Source organism: Labrus mixtus, chromosome 2 (assembly GCF_963584025.1).
Source record: "Labrus mixtus chromosome 2, fLabMix1.1, whole genome shotgun sequence".
In the NCBI taxonomy this organism is placed as follows: Eukaryota; Metazoa; Chordata; class Actinopteri; order Labriformes; family Labridae; genus Labrus; species Labrus mixtus.
In genome coordinates, this window is record NC_083613.1 from 17,710,770 (window position 1) to 17,733,032 (window position 22,263).

Here is a 22,263-nt window from a genome sequence, read left to right on the forward strand (position 1 = left end):
TTCCAAAACAACTTTATAAAGCTAATCACGCACTGGGACAGCAAAATTACTTTGTTATATGGAGTTTAGTGTAAAAGTACAAAGGCATAGTGATGGTGGAGTTTATGTAGCGGAATCCTTGGGTGGACTTTTTTCTTCCTTCTGGATTGCATGTTTAAATGATCCAGTTAATTGTTCCAGTTTAAATTTAGTTTTGTATCACACTGCAGTTTTGTATGAAACTTGTTTTTATGTAGATGCAATCCCACAGATTTGAACATTTCTTCAGATGCAAAGATACAAGCTTTTCCTTTCATCACTTACCATGTTCAAAGTAACACTGCTTCATTTTGAATGTGTACTGAGATACTAAGTGAACGTCTTTTTGGAGTCTGCACCTGTTAATGTCTGAAAACAGGGTCAGTGGAAGGACAGAGGGAGGGAATTTGATTGGGCCTTTATGATCAGTTTATGGTTTGAATTTATTTCAATGCCAGCAAAACATGAAGTTATTAAAACAGTGCATGTTTCAAAGACTCTTAGAGGAGGCATCAACACACATTCAGGGGACTTAAAACAGTTAAAATCAGATAAGTGCAACTCAAGTTTAATCATACAATTTTGGATGAATGATTCGTTACAGACTGAATTTTATTTCAGCATTTTTCTGCATATATCGTAAATTCTTAAAATGGTTTAGTTAGATCAGCCACAGTTCCGACTTGTACTATGAACAAAAAAGGGGAGAATTCAAGAAAACTTGGAAACACAAAGGTGTTCCGCTCTAATGTCAGACAGATTAAATAAAATGAGCTACAACATACGACAGACGTGAGATGCACCACATTCTGCTGACACAATTTGCATGAAGGCTCAAAGAAGCCTTGCCCTGAGGATGAGGAATCTGGCACAATGCAAACACATTCCCTGCAGGGATTCAAATGTGTGTTGACTTTGGATGGCAATGGGAGCATAAAGAAAGAACTGAGCAAGTTCTGTCAGACATTTGAAAGATGTTTCTTCAGCAATTACAAAGAGATTTCTTGCAATTGTAAATTGTACTAGTTATTGAAAAAATACCATTTGCAAGATACTTTACATAATTAAAAAAAAACCTCTACATTTTTTAATCATCAATACATTACATAAATGTATTACATACATATTGAAAACAGTTTCAAAAAAAAAAAATCCTATCAAATTATTATCTGTCAGGATAACATAATAACTCATAACTCATAACATAAGGGAAAACATCTGCCGGCTGTGCTAAATTTCACTCCTTAATAGCTCTGTTGACAACAGAACTGTAAATTTGTAGCATCAAATTTATTTGCTGATTTAACATAATTTGTTGAAAGTGCTACTACATATAAAAAGTATCACACGGATATATATTTTAGTCTTGTACAAAATTACTTGAACAAAAATGTCCACGCTAAAGCTCAAACAAATGTTCCCGCTTGTGACATGCTAAGTAATCCTTTAACCATCCACTAAAGTTCATGCAGTGGTGTAGTCACAGCTGACCCTGGGTCAGCTCTACTTGAACCCACAGACTGACTTTTCTGAGCCAAGTAATCTTTATAGTTCCTGGTTAGTAGGGTGTAAAGAAATGGATTGATACAGCTGTTCCCATAGGTGAGACATGTGACAAAGAAATTCACATAATTATGGGCTGCTGGAGACAGAGATCTGAGAGACTCTAGAGAGAATAGTTTAGCTAGCTGCCATCCCCAGAAAGGCAAGAAACAAGCCCAGTAAGCCACAACAATGCAAAATATCATTGATACAACTTTTTGTTTGAGTCCTCTCCTCCTGGCCGACCGGCTGCTTCCTCCTAAGCTAGACTGTGCCGCCCAGTAGCGCCTAGCGAGTCCCACATACAGCCCGACAATGACCAATCCAGGAACCAACACACTTGTCAAAAATAGAACAGTGATATATGCCTTGAAGGCCTCAGGAGTCCATGTAGGGAAGCAGATCCTCTTAATCAAACCAGACGCAGTTGGTTTACCCTCCCTGAGGTGTATCATCACCATCATGGGAAGCGTTAGCACGAAAGCTACCCCCCAGATAACCCCTGCAACTAGCTTCCGATTGCGAGAGGACGACCTGTGGGCACTGAAGGGTGTAGCCACCGCACGGTAGCGTTCCAGACTCATAGCAACCAAAATGAAGACGCTTGCGTGCATAGTGAGAAGGTCGAGACTCAGCAGGATACGACAACCTGCCTCCCCGAACAGCCAGTCATGGGCGAAGTAGGTGCAGACCACGAAGGGGATGGTGGAAAGGTAGAGCAGGTCTGCCAGTGCCAAATTGATGATGTAGACATACATGGAACCTGTGCGTCGTAAAGCGGCTGATCGAGTAATAATGAGTGTGTAAGTGTTGCCCGCTACACCCATGGCGCACATGACCATCAGTGTGGCACCCAACAGGGAGGTCACCCAAAGGCCTCCACTGCTCCCACCACCAGCAGAACTGTCCTGGGTCCCGGCATCTCCAGCACCTGGGCTTAGGACATGTCCCAGCTGTGGTTCGATGGTGGCATTAGGGGTGCAGTTCATTGCAGGTTCACCAATGTCAGATATCAGGCTATAGTCTTAATGAGCCAATTTCCACAGAAATACAAAATATGGCATTTGGCTCTTACATGAAATGAGAAGTCTGCAGAATGTAAAATACGAGCTGGTTAAAAAGATAGAGTTTTTTTTAAACCTGTCCAACAGGAAAGCAAACATAGCTTGTCATACTTTCTATTGTTTAAATATGAAAACACTGTATACAGTAGAGACAATATGATTAGCAGGCAATAGGTAATGACAATAGGATGAAAATAATTATCCACATATAAGATCTAAGTAGGATACAGACATGACTAACAGCTTCAAGGACTGCATATCTGACGGTGACTTGCAGCACTTTTCCCAAAAAATGAGGTCCTCCACACAGCCATGATTCCAGATTCCTCCAAAATTGTCAGCGTTAAAGCCTCCAGCAAAGATTGAGCCATCCTGTGACTAGAGTGATATTCTCATTTACAGAGAGCAAGTATTTCCCTTTTGGTGCTTCAGGGGTTGAAGTCATACAAGGGTCATTGAGAGCAGCAGAGTGACACAGTGAATCAGGACACTTCTTTTCAACTTCAAAGTCTGTGATAGCAAACTCCTGCTGTGCAGAGGTGCGACTGAAAAGGGCTCTGCTATGGATATTCCCAGGTAGATACTCCTAGTTGGGCTAAAATCCCATACTTTTAGAACGTGAAAGAGGTAATCCACTCTCTGGACGTCCATCCATTTCCTCTGTGGTTAAATTCAGCATTTAGGGTTGACTCGACAGCTGTAATATATCCAATCATAATATGTAATCTGTCCTCTTGGTTTAAGTACGATGGATTCTTTCTTCCGAGCCCTTATTCTCACTCCTCAACATCTCCATGAAGAATTCATTCATTCATGGCAGACGAAGCTTCAGTTTCTCCTCGAATCTTTGGACCACATTTGATAGAAAAGGTCTGTTGTCTTTGTGTTCCTTGGAATTCTACTGGTTAAAGTCCTCTACCCACCTCCTCCCTCTGTCCTCCCTCTTTGACACCAGGGTGAAAAACTAGCATGGGCCTATATATTCGTAAGGTATTCCCGTTTGGCCTCAAGCTTCTGTTTTAGAGCTTAAAGAGTTTGCAGACACTTAAAAATCAGAGGAGAGGCAAACGTCAATAACCAGGCTCACGTATTTCCATAAACAACAGTCAAACATAAGAGTATGTGATTTACTGTATGCGTGACACAATAAAGTATGTTTAAAATAACATCAGCTAATGTTATTGATAAATCCCCTTTACGCCCAGTAGCCATTTCTGTGCCTCATCAATCAATTTTCTTTCTGAAATCCTTATCTTCAGCTTACCTGTGTACATACCTTTACTGTTTATTAAACGGTGATTTTACTGAACTCTGCCTAGTGTGGGTCTGCATTTTGGGTCCGCGTTTCAATCTGGTTCTGATACAGACAGAAGTGACAGTCGCCATCGCAAACTTGCACTTTGCCAAATCTACAGTGCGTTTGGCCTCCACTCAAAGAGCGCATTGGGTGCACTGAAGATGAGAGTGCCAAGTGTCACTGGCCAAGGCAAATCAATACACAAAACAGAACTGCAAACCTGACTAAAGACAGTTCCTCAGCTTTTGAAACGTCACATTTGGTGACTGCATTAACCTTTCAGAGATCTGTGCAAAACCTGGACGTCTTGCACAGAGATGCCCAGCTAGAGAACAACAGCACAACAATGTCATTTTCATCTATGTACTTAATTTCAGGGTCAAGATGTTTTAGTTTTGCAGGTGACATCACAGGCTAAGGGACCCCATCAGCCTCATGATTCACGGACACTGAGCTGACAGTCAGCACACAGGACGCTCAACATCATTAACATTACCAAACCTAAGAGCTGGCTCACACTGGTTTTAAGCAAATTCACATGGCACAGCTGTTTTTATTTTTTCTTTCCTGGTGTTGCAATGAAATAACAGACACCTTTTCAAGTGCTAAAACCAGCCTGATCTCCCGGAGTCAACTTATGATGCACTGGGCAACGAGCGTAAAGTTTTGCATTTTATTTTGAGACATTTGCAGCTTTTCTATGCTCATAGCAAAATCAATCACAGTTTTCGGTGGCTCCGTCTCCATCCGTTATCTTTTAAAACAGAGGACCACCAGTTTGATGAAATCTCTCCAACCTGACTTTGAGCATGCTAAGCTGACGAGAGATTGTTCTTTATCTTTAACAGTTTTAATACCTGCACAAATATATGTGACGTGACGTTTTAAAAACTGCCTAAATATATTATTAAATGTTTATTGTTGTGAAAGGGGCAAACAGACTGAGGACCCCTTACCCCCCTTACCAGCAGAAGTTTTGGTGTCTAGCTTTCGCTGTGACAGTTTTACACACTACATCCTGATGGTTGTTTTATTTGGTTTTGTTTATCTGTCTCCTGAAATATTTTAACTCTTTTTTTCTGCTTACCTCACATATTCATTCCCACTTTTTTTCTTACAAGTATTCTCTACCTCAAAAGCTTTACTTTCTTCTTCCATGTCAGTACGTCTCTTCTTTGGCTACTGAAATTGAATGAGAGGCCCTCTGCTGGTTAACAAAGAGTACTGCAATTTATCTTTTAGTCAAATCTATTTAAAGCGTCCATATTTGTACTGAATTTATTTGTGTTTCAAAGTATTGTTATGTCCCTAATATTAATAGTAAATAGTGGATGTTTTAAAACCATGTATACAAATAAATGCACAAAAAAATCTGTCCAAAAATTTCTTGAAAACTTCCGAAGAAATTATTTTTTATTAGTGATCATCAATAGTTGTATGTGTTTTCAGCCAGACATGTTTCTTGTTTTTGTAAAAACAAACATACAAACAAAGAAAAATACTCGCGGATCAACATTTAGTGTAATTATTTCTATAACCAAAACTGGAAAAGGAAAAAAAAAACAACCATTTATCTCTGTGATATCTATGAAGAATAGTTAAAAGGGCATTTGTTTTTATCATTATCATGAAGAACTTAATATATGTTGTGTTTGCCACATGGGGACACTGTTGAACCATGAAAAGGCCGACAGTGTTTCCATGTTTTCTATCCAAAGGCATTTGTAAATCTCCTTTACTGTTTTTGATGAAAACACTTATTTTTTTCCTAAAAACTTAATTACAAAATTAACATTTGCCTCAGCACAAAAAAACCCAAAATGATATGTTATGTTTTTATGACATAAACTGTACAGGTAGTGTGTCTAAAGATACTGCTGCAAAATATGAAAAAAAGGTTTGTTCACATTTTGTAATGCTGATACAGAACAATGAGCAACAAGAGGCATGAAGTGAGCTGAAATACTTACACTGAATCTAAATGTTTTAAGGAATTAGAGTAATTATAAAGTCAAAATGAAACAACCAATTAATTTGATTACTTTTAGAATAAAAAGTGTAGAAAAAATAAAAAGGAGCTCTGACTCCAAAGATACAATTGTTTTCTGTCACTTGATAGTCTGTTATATTTCAGCCCATTTAATTATCTGTTTATTATTATTAATAGTTTAATGATTAGATTTAGCAATGTGTTATATTGTTATATTCCCATAGTCAGTGACCATGACCAACAAAATCCATGCCCCCCTAAATATTGTTTGATTGACAAATCTGTTCTCACGTTTAAAAGAAAAAAATAACCTTACCGTCCAACATAAAGGGTTGAACAAGATTTTACTACAAGATTTCAAAATCCATTTAGCAGTCAGTAAAAGAACAGATGTAGTTCCTGTGTCAGATCTGTGATAAGCTGAGAAGAAAGGAGATGGTCTCAGGGGCCGCTGGTCCATCAATGCCTGTGCTTGAACAGGGCTTCCACTAGGAAACAAACCGAAGTCAAGTAATTAAAATACAATTAAAACAAAACTCTATTACCAATGCAGACACATTATTTGATAGAAGGTAGTGTTGGTGTTTTATTGATTTGCATTAATTTGTCAGTTTAACATTAAAATAATGACATACATATAGTCAATGGTTGCAGTTGATAGATAGTACTTTAAGTACTTTAAGTAAAATTAAGAAACTAAAAATATACATTTTGCATTCATTTGACAAAACCAGCATGTTTTGAGTTGAACAGTGTCACATGGTCCCACATATGGTCTCTGCATTGTTCTATCATTTTGCCATCTTGTACCAGAGTGCAAGGCCTTTGGATGGACTGCAATAACATTTTGTACAGAAGTTCAAATAGGATCTTAAATATCAGTTGGAGAGGGACGACGCGCTTCACCAATGAGGATTCTCAGCAGAGTGCTTAGGCCCAAACTGCAAAAATGTTTACACACATAAGCGACTTTCTTTGTGATGCGAGCCAAATAAACGAGTGAAATGTAAGTGCTTTGTCCTCCTTAACTTAGAACTTGAGATATGCTGCCTTTATACTGTATATCTTTTGAGAATCTCTTCTAAAAAGTATCATCAGCCGCTAATTGGATAGGCTAATAGCCAACAAATATTTATAGATAATTCAAAAATGTTTGTCTCTTACTTGTGAAGTCCTGGGGGGACATCGGTGCACTCACGACATCATTGAAGTGCTTCAGCCAATCCTGCTGGTCACTCTCCGTTTCACATGTAAAGAGGAAGCTGCGGTCAGGGGTTTCTATTGTGATACCATGTTGCCAGGCGCCATTGCAATGGGTGCCAGCAGGAAGACAAGGGAAGACGTTGTAACCGTGGTCCTTATTCCCCAAAAACACCTCACCTTTGGCAAAGGCATCCTAGAAACAGAGAAAGGGAAAACAAATATAGGCTAAGTGTAGAGAACTGAGCCTGCCAACATGTTTTTTCAGGATAGTATCAAAGTGCTGAATCTTCAAAAAAGGTAAGGTAATTATGATTTTGTTTCAACTTAATGGAAATGTGTGATTTTTGCTGTTCAAGCTATTTTACACGAGCACAAAACTTAATCTTGCCAAATCTTTTAGGTTGACCTGCAAGCGTTACCGCAAACAGCTGAATTGTTCTCCAGACTTTAAGCAGACCTTTTCCTGCGAGCCCTGTTGTAATATTTATGTAAGAAGGCATGATGATAGAGCAGACTCCATCATCAATATGAGCATGTTATTATGCTGGGAAGATTAAGTCCTGCTGAGCATCAAATAGAAAGTCTCATATTTAACTTTTATATAGCATCTAGCTAGCTTGTTAGCCCCCTTCTTTGTTTAGTCACTCTCCATTGACAGAGGTTGAGAAAGCACATAGACCTTTAAGCAGGATAGCTACATGCTAAGACCATTGTATCCGTACATTTCTAAAACATAGGATGGAGTTCTTTGACTAAGTTTTGCTCTTACTAGAAGGTGATGCAACTTTATTCATTCAAATGAATCTGGCTCTCGTATAAGTACAGTGGGAATAAACTGCACTTACAATAACAGTGGCCGATTATGTTCACAACATCTTACATGCATTCATTTTGCTCCGGAGTGATCAAATTACAATTTCTTTGAGCTTCCTCCACATATTCCCAGTCCATTTTCGCTAGACTTCCTCTTCCTCTTTTGTCTGTCTAAGGGGGGAAAATGGACTTCTCAGTCACTTAGCATCTATCATTATTGCACCTCTTCATTGAACTATTACATCAGCAATAAAGCTGAGATCTTGTGGCTCAGCTATCTGATGTGTGTTAAGCCAAGTCTTGGGAAATCTGGATTGCCCCATCTCAAGGCGAGTCTCTGTGATCACTACTTTATAAAAAATTCCACTCCCGTTATTTGATGAGTCAGAAGCTCAGTTTCCAAATGTTCACATTGTTGAGCACTGTTATCAGATGATATGGTGCAAGTTTGCCCATATGGTGCATACACAACATACCTAATGTAAAGTCATGGCAACAACTACCATACAATAATGTTTTACTTATGAAAACTTATCACATCAACTTCTCCTAACTAAGTCATAGCCATAATCACCTGAATCATTTCTGAATACAAAATCCATCCAAGCATTGTTGTCAGTAGATTGAAATCAAGAAAACTGAAACATAGTGACTCATGCGGGATTTAAGGCTAAAATAGTACCTGATACATACACTGAAGCCTTTGTGATGTGTGTAGGTGCGTGTAAAGACTACATACCAGTTGATCTTTGAAGTACATGAGCCGTCTGTGGTCGAGGGTGAACCAACGTTTCTTGAAGCCTTCTGTTTGCTGCAAATTCAAACAGGTTTACAGCAACAGTCAGACGAGTGAATGAGACAGAGAAATATTCACAAACAAAGCAGCACTGTGCTTGTATCAAAGATGGTGTTGGTGTGGTTTCTGAAATCAAAGTGATCCAAACTTTGCTTTTACAATTACAGCACATCAGTGTTTCCTCATATGTTTTCTTTCTGAATTATTTTAAGTGCCTTCAGTGCCTATTTTCAGACTTAAATAAATGTTTTTGTTTTTTTTCCATTACTCTGCTCCCCCATTCGCCAGAAATGCAAGAGTCTGGGAGACAGAGAGCGGCAGACAAATGCTAAAAAAACAACTGAAAACAATATTCTGTGATCAATTTCAAGAGACAATATTATGCATCTCAAAGTTGAGTTTGTCATCGGTTTGTCTATTTAGGCAAAAGAAAATATTTTCTCGATTTGAATAGTCTGTTGGTTCTCATTCAGTTGTACATCTGGGCATCCTTATGCCATAAGAAGCAGTGTTCCTGAGTAGGCGGGGCCTTCCCCACTACCCCATGTACTGACACAGCTTATGGCTGGTTTGAGCCCCTGAGTGACACGTAAACTTAAGTAAATTCTGTTCTGGCAGTGTGAACACAGCTCTAAGAACAACAAACACCAGAGGGAGTTTTGACTTCTCTGTTTTTTTACTTAACAATAAATTCACATAGGGTATATTTGATTTTTTTTTGCTGAATTGATATTCAGTTCTCGCATTTTAAACCATATGGGTGCAAAGGCTGGAATTGACTCACTTCTGTTGCCTCAAGTTTCCTCTTGAGGACTTGGATATTTTTTTGTATTGGCTGCATTTTTCTGTCACTAATGTTGCATACTGAATCTGTCTTTTAGAAACTGTCAAAAGTATATATTTAGCTGGGACCAGCAAAGTTTAAAAAATGGTGTAAACTTTGTGGGGATGTGTGTGTGCTTGTGGAGTTTCAACTTGTATTTAGTCTGATGTAGCCCTATTCAACCGCTCTTCAAAGACATATCTGCAAAAACCAGCATTAAACAACACCTCAGGCTTTCACAGAAGTCATATAAAACCTGTGTTTCTTGAAGGATTTGCATGCTGTTGTTATTACATAGCATTACCACTGTTTTAGCCTTTGGCAGCAGCATCTAAATGTTAATTTCACCCTAATATCCCTCTGATAATGAATTTATTTCTGATATTGAAGTCAAACCTCTTGTCACAGTTGAGAGTATATATTTTGCAGCAGATCCAAATCCAGGGAGAAAGAAGCGTTAGAAGTAAATGAAGCATAACACTTTTGGAGTTTACAGAATAATACAGTACGCTAACTCTCTTTTCATAGAGTAGAGTTTTCAATAATGAGGTCCCATAAGGCTGACAAATGTCCTAATAAAAGTGTTTGAAATGCTCATTGTGGCATTGGCCATAACAACTGACTGTTACTCTTTCAATTCTCCAGTGACTCCTTTGACAAATATGTCTCACATATGTGTGAGGGAAATAAATTACGACATCCATGCCAATGCACAAAGTTAACGAGTCCTTTCATTTTTTTAGCCCGACACACCTAGATTAAGTCTGTGTCTCTCTTTGTGTGTTAGCTTAATCCTAACACATGCCCATGTTGCAGTGTGCATTTTGAGGGTTTGACACCAAAGGATTAAGAGGGATCCTCAACTGGAAGCTTTTTATTTCCTCACAGACAGGCTGACAGACGATGAGGCAGGCAGGTACGACCTCTCAGCTGTCAGTCAGCCTGTCAGGCAGCGGTGTAGAGCAGCCACACTGACAGCTGGGTTAGTTAACCTCTTAGCCCAGCTCCTGTTCTATTAAAGCAGGGAGAAAGGGAGCTGGAGGAGATTTAAGCATTGAATAGATCCTTCTTGTTACAATATGTCTCAGCTATCGTTGAGTCTGTTAAGAGTGTATGAGGGAGGCGATTCTCCGAGTTTGATCCCCGTTTTATTGTTAGTGAAGAGTTCATTAGTTATTTAAACTATACATTTTGATTTGACCAGGGCTGCACATTATTGGAACAACTGACATTTCACATTGATTTTCCTTTCTGCGGTTTACATTGTGATATTCTTTAAAAAAGGAAATTATTTCAGAAAACCAGCACACAACTTTAATCTGCTCATTTTACCTCCCTTCCATTCTCTTATCTCTCTGCTCATAGCAGCTTTTCACGCTTTTTGTCTTTTAGCTTGTTACTGTTATTTGTTATTTAAATGTCATCAGCTAATTTTTTTCATGTTTAAGTTAGAATAGAATAGACTTTATTGTCATTGCACAAGAGTACAATGAAATTTGCTGTGCCATGCCTGAAATATAAAAAAAATAATATATATAGAATAAAAACAAATATACATATATACACACACGTATATATATACCTACACAACTACAGTAAAAAATATACAAACAAACACACACACACACACACACACACACACACAGTCATCGTCAGTTTATAAGTAAATGTGTAAACAAAGCAGGTCGTAGCAATATTGCACTATTTGTCCCATTATTTGTCCCATGGTAGGGTTAGGGTCAGTGTTTGATTTTTTTTCAGTTCAGTGATGGCTCTTGGATAAAAACTGCATGATCAGCCCTGTGATAGTAACTTCTAATTGAACAAAAGCTCCTTGACTTGAGCTGCCTGTGACTCAAACAACATTTCACTGTAGGTGCTGCAGGCGTTGCTGCTCAATGTAAACAACCAACCTACTGTCATCCCACTTAAGTCGCCACTGCATTAACCAGCACCAGGATGAGTTGCTCCTGATAACATAAATACTCTCAACTAAACTCTGCCTTACAACATAAGCGTCGGTCTAGAGCATCATGCTGGGGCATGTGATGCACATTTAACAGGTAGGGGACAAACAGACTCTACATGCACAACAGTCAGTTCACTATTGCAGGAGTAGAATAATGTCTTTAGGAAATTAAAAAAAAAAAAAAAGGTAATTTGAGCTGGAATCATGACATTAAATTAGTATTAATATGTGGACTTTCAAGTGTAATTACTGCTAATCTCCGTAATTGCTACAACCTCTATAACACCCCCAGGTATTAACTTAATTAACAAATTCATGAGGCTGAAATTAGCAACTTTCAGAGGAGGTCCAGTAAATGTTAATGAATGCCTCATAAACCCAGAAATTCAATTCATGTTTAAATTGATATAATAGTTATTAAAACTGGCTACCCAGTAGAGAAAAACATTTGTAATACACCAAGATCTACATTTTTGGATTCATGAAAATATACTGGCATCTCAAGAGCCAACTGCTGCACTGGGGTAAACACAATGAAAGGAAGAAGGGAAAATAAAGCGAGGATGTGAAACAAATGAGCACATTATGTCCGATAAAGGTTTTAAGAGTGTATGTTTTGTTGTGCTTGTGTTACTTGCCCTGGGTCCGGTCTTTTCCATGTATCCTTCCTTCAGAAAATTCCGGGTAAGTTTGGGTACCAGCTGAAAAAAAAAAATATAAATAATAACATAATCAGAATATAAAGGGTTCAACAATGTCAAACGATAGACGTCCTTTGACTTCCCTATTCTTCGAGTGTGCTCACCTCAGCATCCGTCGCCCCAGGAAAAGCCACTTTTAGATAGTGAAGCTGAACTGCACGGATTGAATTCAGCCAGTCTACAATCTCCTAATGGATGCAGAGGGAAACACATAAAGAAGTAATTAGTTTTTGTTGGCACCTTGTAAGTCTTAGAAAAGGTAGATAATAAAAATACAAGAGGGTTGAGTCAAGTTTTTGAAGGTAATAAAGATCTGACACAAATTGAAAGGCCCTACAATAATTAGTAAGGTATATAAGTTGCTCTCGTCAGGGTCAGAAATAAACCTCCAAGCTGCGTTACGATTGATCCTGAGGAGAAATCGTTTTGACTAGAGCTTAACACAAGTAGGACATAATACAACATAGTAATATTAGGAAAATCAGTGAACTCACAATGCTTCCTTGAAATCAATATTCTATCATTTTCTCGAAGAAGCTTCATTTGTAAATAAAATGTGACCTTTGCTTCATCTCATTGAAAACGCAGTTTAACACCAGTAGGCTTTAAATACATTTCAATGAAAAATCAAAAAAAGACATGCACATCCCTCTTTGGGTGCTGGATCCAAAAAAACCACAAATGGGTAAGGAAAGAAAAACAAAACAAAGATGTGAACAGCAAGAAGCTCCCGTTTGAAGTCTGAGGGAGAGCATGTTGGCTCCAAATGTCACTTAATAAATCCTTCAAACAGGAGCTTCTTGGTGTGCGGATCTTATTTGACTTTCTCTAATTAAGTTTAAAATCTAAAATTAAAAAAGACATTTGACCTTACATGTAAACTGCTTGGTGCTCTTATATGCAGTCCCCTTTTTGTTTAGATTGTATTCTAATATAGTGTTTGTTTTTTAAAAAAGGAAAAAGCTCTTGGACTAGCAGTGTGCTTCCATATAGATAAAAAAAAAAGTTTCTAGTCTCAGATGTAAGTTATAGTCCTTCACAAATATCTTCTTAATCCGAAAAGGAACACCAAAGTATTCCAAATATTTGAATGTGTATTCTTGTGTGTGACTGACGTGGCGATTCAATATCATCTCCTCCAACAGATTCCATCAGCCAGCAGAAATTGATTTAAGATGCTTAAAAGGGTTGAAAGACCCACCACAGCAACTCCAACCAGTCAACACAGGTCAATAAATGCTGCACTTTAAGTAAGTTAACATTTTCTTTCTTTTTAGGTTCTGTTGTAGGCACAGATCATCACACACACAATAACACAGTACAGTGATGCAGACCTTGCCGTTGTCATGGTAGACGAAGATGTTGCGGGTGCTGTAGTCTTTGAGGTAGGTGATCTGCATGCCATTGGGGTTGCCGATCTTTTCAGGCTGGAAGGTTGCATTGATGGAGGCCACTTGGATAACAGCTTTGGGCTCCTTGGCCTGCAGGGGAGAGGGAGGGAAGGAGCAGAGAAGGTGGACTGGTAAAGTGAGAGTTTTGTTTCCAGTTCAGCTCGGTCAATTCACCACAATGGTTCAGTACAATGCCCATGTCAGTGCTGACTGTACATTCTTTAAAAAGTTAAATAATGAATTTTGACTTGTAATTATAATTTCCTTTTTTTTAATGAAAAAGTCTTTGTCACTGTTTTTTCGTCACAGAAAAAAACACAGTGATGGAGTCAAGGTGTGTATTGATTGAGGGTTGTGGCCATATTGTTCCAACTATGTAAATAATATGTAAAGCTTTTATCTAACTATCAGTCAGCATCACTGACAACAACCATGTCTAAAACTGACACTAACCCTAGTAAACCTGCTTGTAGAAGCTGAGCTTTAATCTGTCCTGACATGAATCCAAATGAGCATCTACAGGAACAGGATCTATGTCATTGTGTGAACTTGCCCTCGACTCTCCCAGAACACACAGCTATGTTTTTTAATCCCTCTATATTTGACAATTTATTGATTAAACACTTTTTTCGGTATATACGCACAAAAAACCACAAAAAAGAGAAATGAGTTGGACTTGAGTGAGGCGGTAACATGTCTCACACCTTAAAGCTTTACTGCAAACCTACTACTGTTGCTCTCTGGCTTACAAACTGAAGCAACATCAACATTTTCACTATCATCACCTCTGTGACTCTACAGGGATGTTTTTGTGTCACTGTTTATTGCCAGGAGAATATGAGTAAAATACGTATACTCCTGGGAGACAGAAAAAAACATTGACTTAAAAACAAGACATGTCTATGAAAAGATGTATGCACAAAGTGCTCCCAGCCCTAATTGGCTGGGTTGCTGTACAGCTTAGTGAATCAAACACACTGACAGAGAGGACAGACTGCTGGCTAAGCTTGTCTGAGCACGCTCAGACTCAGCAGAGGAGAAAGGCATCTACATTTAGCAGATAACTATTTTTGTTTGTGTGCGTGTGTGTGTGTGTGTGTGTGTGTGTGTGTGGGAACATTTTTAAAGTGGTGTCTAGTTAACGTGTTTGTGTTGAGGTATCACGTGTGTGAGTGTTGCCTTCAAACAACACTTTCTACAACATTACAGTAGGTGTTTTCATAAAGCTGCTCTTACGTCATATTTGGTGAAATACTTCAGAGTCCCCTCCCTCACTGAGAGGACAAATCGCCTGCTGAGGAACTGCCCGTTGTCCCGCCCCCTCTTCATCAACAAGCAGTCTCTTATTCCTGCAGGAAATCAGCAAAGATTACTCATTAGCACAAATGCTTTTGTGTGTATGCACAAGTGTTTTTGGGCACATATACTCACCGTCCTCATATGTAAAGGCCTTCCCAGGCTCAGTGAACTCCTTCCTTTCATACTTTGCTCTGATCCACTGCTCCCTCAGCACCCTGTGTACATGCACAACATATGCTTATAGAGCTAGCTTGAAAAAAAAGTAGCGGGTAGAGGCAGACGTGCTTCTAGTCGGGGAGCATGCACAGTACAGGATGATACATGAAAGAAGAAGACAGAGCACCATCTGTTCGGCTACAGAAGTTACATGTCATATTTTATAGAACAAATTCAATGCCTATTTCAGCAGTATAATAAAGCTTTTTATACATGTTTTATTCTTCTGTATAAAATACTTAATGTCAAACGTAATTATAATGATCATTAAGTAGACCTTTATTGTCATTGCAGTGTACAAGCACAACAGAATTGGATGGCTGAAAAGATATTAAGATAAATAAATAAAGAAACATAATAATACCCTTAATATTTTACACACCATGTATAGCACATAGAGTGCAGTGTAATCATGTCACACATCATTGAATCTTAATATGTTGAGATACTTTAATTTGTATGTGAACATTTACTATTATTTTCCCATTTCTATTTATTTATTTATTTTATCAAGTAATCTAATCATGCCAGCTGGCACAATGGATATATAACTAAGACTCTGAATAGCCACCAACCATGTCCAGCACTGTCTTCATAATGTGTCAATAACTAGCCTGTTTGGTAAACTAAAAGCACACGAAACAAACACATTGGTCATTGAATAGTAACTCTTGAAAACTTGTATTTGGAAATGTAAGTTTAGAAATGTGTTTTTAACTGTACGCCTGAAAATGTCCCTATTTCTTTTTTTTCTTTTTTAACAGTGTTAAAAACATTCAGCCATTGAAAAAGTTTACATGTTTTCTATGCCAATGAAGCTGAATTCATTTTTTTCTTGTTTTTATTTTATTATGTTATCCTCAGGATTCGTGTAAATGAAAACATATTTGGAGCTATACCCAATTTAAAAACTCTGCTCTTAATTAACATCAAACCACGACCCAAAGCACTTTTCATGAAATTTTGCATCTTTTTTTACAACCGTCTAGTTTATCCACTTTTATTTAAACCTTATTTAACTGCTTTATCCTAGAGGGAACCAGGGCTGAGAGACATGGTTTATTTCTAAATCTCTCCCCAACCTTCTTTGCACCGGCTTTCATTACCAATGAGCACAGAAGGTGCTAAAAGTGTGTAGAAATGTTAGTGCATAGATGTTTGGGAGAGAGAGAGAGAGAAGTGTGTGGAGGTTTGAGCTGTCCTCAGGGGATTTTGAACAGATACAGTGGTGAGCTACTCCTGCATCTCAACATGCACAGTCTATTTTTTCAGGAAAGAAAATACAATGTTTACTAGGCTGCTCTTATTTCATGCAACATGAGAAGTTTTGCTTGCACAAAAGCAAAAAAAAAAAAAAAAAAAGAATCCCAGCTTCATGTTCATAAAATTCCAAACATTCCTGTCTGGGAGCTGCCTGGTGCAGCTACAATTACACACATTGTGTTACACAGTTGTGGTGTGATGAACAGGTAAACTACAGACAGAAAATGAATCACTACAGCAGAACCACAAAAAATCCTCCAGAAATGCTTTCAACAATGGCATCAGTTGGCTTTGGCTTACTTGATTATTTTTTTAATACTGAGAAGCCATTTGTGGAGTGTAAAGACTTTACACCTGAGGCAACAATCCTGGGAGGCTATTACTTTAATGACTTACATTTGGCTGTAGTTATTAGCATAATTTACTTAAACACGGTTAGACTATTGTCCATTGTCAGCTGATGGTTGAATGCAGCTCTATTAGCAGTATAAAGTGACTAGCTTTTAAAACACAAAAAAAAGTAATCCAATTTTCAAACACTGTTATTGGTTAACACATGCAATGCCAAAGAATGAATCTGTCAATTAAGTCACTTTAAAACCTGTGGTGTTACAAAACTAGGTTGTGCTCAGGGAAAGAGCAAGACAATGCTTTCTGTCAAGAAGAGTTAAATCACAGCATAGAAGAGTCTAAAACATTTAAGACACTAAGACTACGGGTGAATAAAATCATGATTTAAATGTCTCTACTTAAAGGAGCAATATGTAACTCTGACTCATAGCATTTAAATGGCTACTACAGTCCAAATTCAAAACATTGGAGAAAGCTGTCTCCCCCCGCCCCCTCCTCTCCAGAGACGATGTACATGCAGGTTGCCATGTCTGCCATGTCGTGGACATTCAAGCTTCAGTGTTTAGCCAGCTCTGCATCTGTCTTGAAACCTTTCTGCATTCTAACCTCTCTCCATTTACAAACGTTTCTGTTCAGGGAGCTTAATAGAAAAATGTTGGGGCTTTTTAGGTCAGGAAGAGTCAGTTATATCTGAACCAGTTTGCTTGCCCGCTCCATCATTGCAACTCCTGGTAGTTTGTTGTTTGCCTGGTGGCCAAAAACGGCCATGTGGGGGTGCCTTAAAACCGTCTACCTTCTCTTGTAAAACACAAAACAACAACACCGGACCGGAATCAAAACTTAGGAGGCGGACATACTGGCTTCATTGTTGTCAGAGAAAGCAGCACTTAAACATAGCATGTTTCCTTAATGTATGATGATATAGTAAGTTCATTTTATGATTTCATTCACTAGATATCTTACACATTGCTCCTTTAAGTAAATGCTTAGTGGGTTGCTATCGTCACTCACTGGCAGTCTTTGTGTGTTGGTTTGTAGTAGTAAACTGGAACAGCGGCCTCATATTTACTCTTCATCAGCTCATTACCGTTGTCAGCCATGAACTAAAACACACAAACACAGGTAATTAAAAAACATTATTCAAATTACCTGACATTTTAACCACTCCAATCTTTATCAGTTTGACAGGAGAATCATCTCAACACAATTAAAATCTTGATCAATAAATAATAAATCAGAGAGCAAGCAAGATAAATCAAACAAATGTCTTTAGATGAAGTTGTGCAAAGTACCAACATCACTTGTTATCTGGTTACTCCCCTGCACATTTTGGTGAACACAGAGAAATGTACCGGCCAAGAATGCGATGTCCTAACATTTAAAATCAATGTGAACACGAGTTATTTCTCCATAAAGGCTTCATCCTAAAAAGTAGGTTTTTTTTCTCTTCAATGGTGCTTCTTCTTTTAAGGGTTTTAATCCAGCTGTGTACTTATCTGCACCTGGCTGTAAAGATAACATTATAAGCCGTCATTAGACCAACAATCGGTTGTTGTAGAAAATAAATGATAAAGTAGTTCTTTCTCAGTGATGGTACAGGAACTCAGACAATCAGTTGTAGCAGTTTCATAGGAAGTAATATAAATTTGAAGGTTTGTTGGTCTCTTTATGAAAGCATTGCTAAATCGACACCGTTTTTCACATAATGTTCTATAGAAAATGGAACAAAGGCAATAAGTCACAAAGAAATATACATTTATTTGTGATTGTTTAAGTCTTTAACTTTTATACTGAAACTGGGTGACTAATTCTGAGGTAAAGCTACTGTTGTAGCTTAAAGAATGACAGGGAAGAACTACAAACATAAAATAGATAGATCTATCTATCTCTCTATGCTAAGTTTAAGTAGACTTTTCAGCAAACACATCGTTGACTGGATGAGAAGATTGATTCTTATATCAATGCATTAAAAACAAGGATGCTGCCATAAGATTGTTAGCTGAGCTTATGATTATGAGTAGAAATGACCTTGATGAAGTTGTTTGTAGGTACATTGTCACATTTTGCCTGAATCTTGAATGCCAATAAAACATTTAAATTTAATTCAACCGTGTAAGATTGACTGGAAACTGGGAAACCCTTACACTGGTTCTGTCCAATGTATAAGAGCCTCCTTCTGCCAGCAACTAATTAAGTTCCTAAATCATTACTTTAGTTCTCAAAACTGCAATGGTAACATGTTTAAAGGTTTTATGTGCCAGACTGTTTCTTTTGCTGGCACTACTGACTTCCAGGAGAGTCTTCTGTCTGCCTGACAGCTGCTCCTTGTCACCTTCATTAAAATGAAGACCTGTTATGGATACACTTGAATCTTCTCTGGATTAAACAAATTACCTCTACTTAAAATTGAGGTGCTTGAAGCCAGATTATGTAACCTCCGGACAAAACCAAGATGGTTGTTTCCCCCACCAGTAGAGAGCAGTATTTTATCACCAAAACACAGAAACATATAACCTGCTGCGGGGGGGGGGGGGGGGGGGGGGGGGGGGGGGCTCGATGGTCTCACCTGCACCTCGTGGTCCTCCCAGTGGGCCAGGCTCAGGGACTTGACCTTGCTTACATTAGGGATGTTGCGGTGGATCCCCGAACAGGCCAGGCAGATGAAGACTCCCAGAGAACAAGAGCCCCATGATGGACCTGCAGTGAAGATGATGGAGAGAGTGAATAGGTGGAGGAGATAAAGCAAGGACAATGTCTAAGCTTGTCAATAGAGCAAGCTATAGAGTCCCAAGAGTATCATTTGTATGGCTGATATGGATAACATCAGATTTATTAGGCTTCAGAGGGCATGAGCAGTGGGTCCACTGAACACAATAAACACTCCCTTAACCAATGTTTTTGGGAAACACAGAGGTGATAACAGTGAGGTGATCTAATAGCTGCAGGCTAAACTTGATGTATGAGCAATACTGTACACAGTTTACAAAAAATATTCTTTATATTACAGTTATAACTCAAACAAATCCCACAAATAGATTTATAAATACATGACTTTCTAACCTGCAAAACGCTGTGTAGAAATACAAATATGTTTATTTCTTTTAGTCATGTACACACACACTATCCAGACCAGTTCTTCTGCAATAACAGTCCTTTTTCCACATTGACTCCAAAAATCAACAACATTTTATATATCCAAAAAGCTGCTTTGAAGGCAACTCAAAAGTTGTGGTTAAGTGAAAACATTTCAATGAGTAGTCAAACATCTACCAGGGAAAATGTATCCCTTTTTTCTTCTTTTGCACTTGAACATACAAGACATGTTCGTTGCTTTGACCACACCTGTCTTATCTTTCTGACTCACACTCCACAACCTGCTGGTAAACAGAGCCTTTTGTGTGTGTGTGTGTGTGTGTGTGTGTGTGTGTGTGTGTGTGTGTGTGTGTGTGTGTGTGTGAGAGAGAGAGAGGTACTATCCTTGTTCTTATCACTAGAGATCATTATGTCTGAGCAGACATAATGATTTTATTTTCCAGACCGACAAGTTTGATTAGAACGGGATTGGCTGTTTAATACTTGTCCCTATCTCATTATTTTACAATGCAAGGGAGATTGTTACTGGTTACTTTTTAGAGCTAACTTTCATACATTGTCTTGCTTTTGTCTCTCATCATGAGGAACAGAGGTTATGACAGGAAAATGTGCCTGAATGTGACCAGAGAGGTTCAATCTAGAGTACTTGGCAGAAAATGCTATCTTACTTACGAAACACTTACCCCAGCAGCTCCAGTGCAGTTTTTTTTATGACTGTATGACTGTTCAGTCAGTCAATATTCCTTGGATAAATAAAGGATGTAGAGATTGAAGAGATTATGCCTAGCTGTGTTGTCTTTGTTGCAAGGTTCAACAACAGAAACATAGGGCCTCAGGGCACGGATTTCTCTATTTGACTGTGAAGTGTTTTTTGAGATATAGACAAATCAGATTCTTTTATTTTCTGTTTTATCTACCAAAAGCAGATCCGCCTAAATAATAAGAAAAACCGCAGGCAAAAAACAGATATTGTGATGATTAGAAAAACGTTCAATTAAACCTGAGAACAAATGTTTTTGTTTGAACTTTCTATAAAGTCTGAGTTCCCTTAAAACTGATGACAGGAACATTGAAGAGAGGCCTATATGCATTTATCTGGTAGACCTAGGCTATGATGTGCTATGGCAATGACTTACTTGTATTAAAAAATGGCCACTTGCCCTTATGAAGAGTTAATTCGTATAATGTTTAATTTTTAAATGAGCACATAACAAGCTCAAAGAGCACCTCTGTTGGGCTGAAGGTGAGGGTGTGCGCAAACCCACTCAGCAGGTCAGGACTTGCTGAGCTCTGAACGTTTCTTCTGAATGTTCAAAGACATAGCCTACACAGAGAGGCCTTCTAGGGCTTCTCTTGTACAAGTGCTCCAGAAAAGCCCCATCCTCCGAGCTGCTACTCACCTTGCCACAATTGTAATGTAGTAATGTGAGAGCGTAGTCTGGCATATCTAATTTAATGTTTAAAGGTAGCCGGAAGAATGGCAGCACCTGTAGACGAATAGTAGACTTCTTTCTGTGAGCTTCGTAAAATCAACTACAGTCATACACCTATTGCCATGAACAGAAAAATGAATGTATTTTAACTTACCCGGAGCGCCACAGTCTGCACAAACGTCATTTCCCGGGTTTCGTAGGATATCCCTCAGCGCTCGCGTTGCTCTCTCGTTTGTCGACATTTCAGTGAACAAAACGATTATTCGTCCACATTCAGGAAAAGAGAGAGAGAGAGGCCAAGCGAAGAAGGTGTAGGGGGGCGCCGTAAAGCCAAACTAGGTAAGTAAGGTGTGTCTCGTCTTCCCCTCTTAAGTCCCACCTAACGGGCAAGTCCGCACAGGTATGCGCCCTCAGCACAGGAGAGGTGTGCCTCAAGTTTCAGAAAGTAGGCCTCTTCATGAAGCTCTCAGGCAAAAGTCCATCACATGTCCTCTTTTCCTGCGGCCAATTGAACGGACAAGTCTGACCCCCTTCAGGTGGCCAGCAGTGAGGCGAAGTCCTGTAGGAGTCAGGAGCCGAATCACCTCAGTCTCAGACCCGGTGACCCGGTCTGCCTGTGCGGGGCGGAGGGTGTGAGCATGTAACCTTACACGAGGAAGTGAAATGCAGAGGTTGTTCAAACTTGCTTATTCCGCTATTCGTGGCTGGTTTACTATTACTCCAGCGCCAACTGAGCTGCACCTAAAGTTATGTAGGCTTTTGTTCACTTACTTGGAATGGATGTCAACATACTTTTGGCTTTTGTTTGCTTTGTTTACAACATATCAACGCAATTTAAGTTTTACATATTTATTGCCTATAAGGGAGCAAAAAGTGCAATGCATTTATGGCATATAGGTGTAGCCTAGTTGAAGTAGAATAGTTGGTTTAAATAAAATAATAGAGAGCAGATGTAGATTATCCACTTCAACTCCTGAAGTCCTCTACTTGTAGTGGTTCTA

General features: G+C 38.7%; 2 protein-coding genes across 3 annotated transcripts; both read right to left on the reverse strand.

Moving 5' to 3' along the window:
- Positions 1 to 1,154: 1,154 nt before the first annotated feature.
- uts2r4 (urotensin-2 receptor 4) lies at positions 1,155 to 3,986 on the reverse strand. Its single transcript, XM_061054026.1, has one exon. It carries the CDS (start codon positions 2,547 to 2,549, stop codon positions 1,476 to 1,478), a length of 1,074 nt encoding a protein of 357 aa, XP_060910009.1. The 5' UTR covers positions 2,550 to 3,986; the 3' UTR covers positions 1,155 to 1,475.
- Positions 3,987 to 5,292: 1,306 nt separating this feature from the next.
- zgc:92360 (uncharacterized protein LOC436988 homolog) lies at positions 5,293 to 21,904 on the reverse strand. 2 transcript variants are annotated; one of them, XM_061054005.1, is made up of 11 exons: positions 21,417 to 21,904; positions 19,303 to 19,433; positions 17,748 to 17,839; positions 15,039 to 15,121; positions 14,844 to 14,956; positions 13,551 to 13,697; positions 12,321 to 12,404; positions 12,154 to 12,216; positions 8,667 to 8,738; positions 7,076 to 7,307; positions 5,293 to 6,399 (listed from the first exon to the last, which is right to left on the reverse strand). In XM_061054005.1, the coding sequence occupies exons 1-11, from the start codon at positions 21,502 to 21,504 to the stop codon at positions 6,371 to 6,373; spliced, it is 1,134 nt and encodes a 377-aa protein (XP_060909988.1). In that variant the 5' UTR covers positions 21,505 to 21,904; the 3' UTR covers positions 5,293 to 6,370. The 2 variants fall into 2 exon arrangements, with proteins under 2 accessions (XP_060909988.1, XP_060909997.1); XM_061054014.1 differs by having other exon boundaries at positions 19,303 to 19,437; positions 21,421 to 21,903.
- Between the last annotated feature and the right edge of the window lie 359 nt (positions 21,905 to 22,263).

Excerpts from the sequence above, each read along its gene's own strand:
- uts2r4 (XM_061054026.1), bottom strand. The coding sequence starts at position 2,549 with ATGAACTGCACCCCTAATGCCACCATCGAACCACAGCTGGGACATGTC.
- zgc:92360 (XM_061054005.1), bottom strand. The coding sequence starts at position 21,504 with ATGTCGACAAACGAGAGAGCAACGCGAGCGCTGAGGGATATCCTACGA. Across the intron at positions 14,957-15,038 it reads GGCCTTTACATATGAGGACG|GAATAAGAGACTGCTTGTTG; the intron begins GTGAGTATATGT and ends GATTTCCTGCAG. Across the intron at positions 12,405-13,550 it reads TCTACCATGACAACGGCAAG|GAGATTGTAGACTGGCTGAA; the intron begins GTCTGCATCACT and ends TGCATCCATTAG.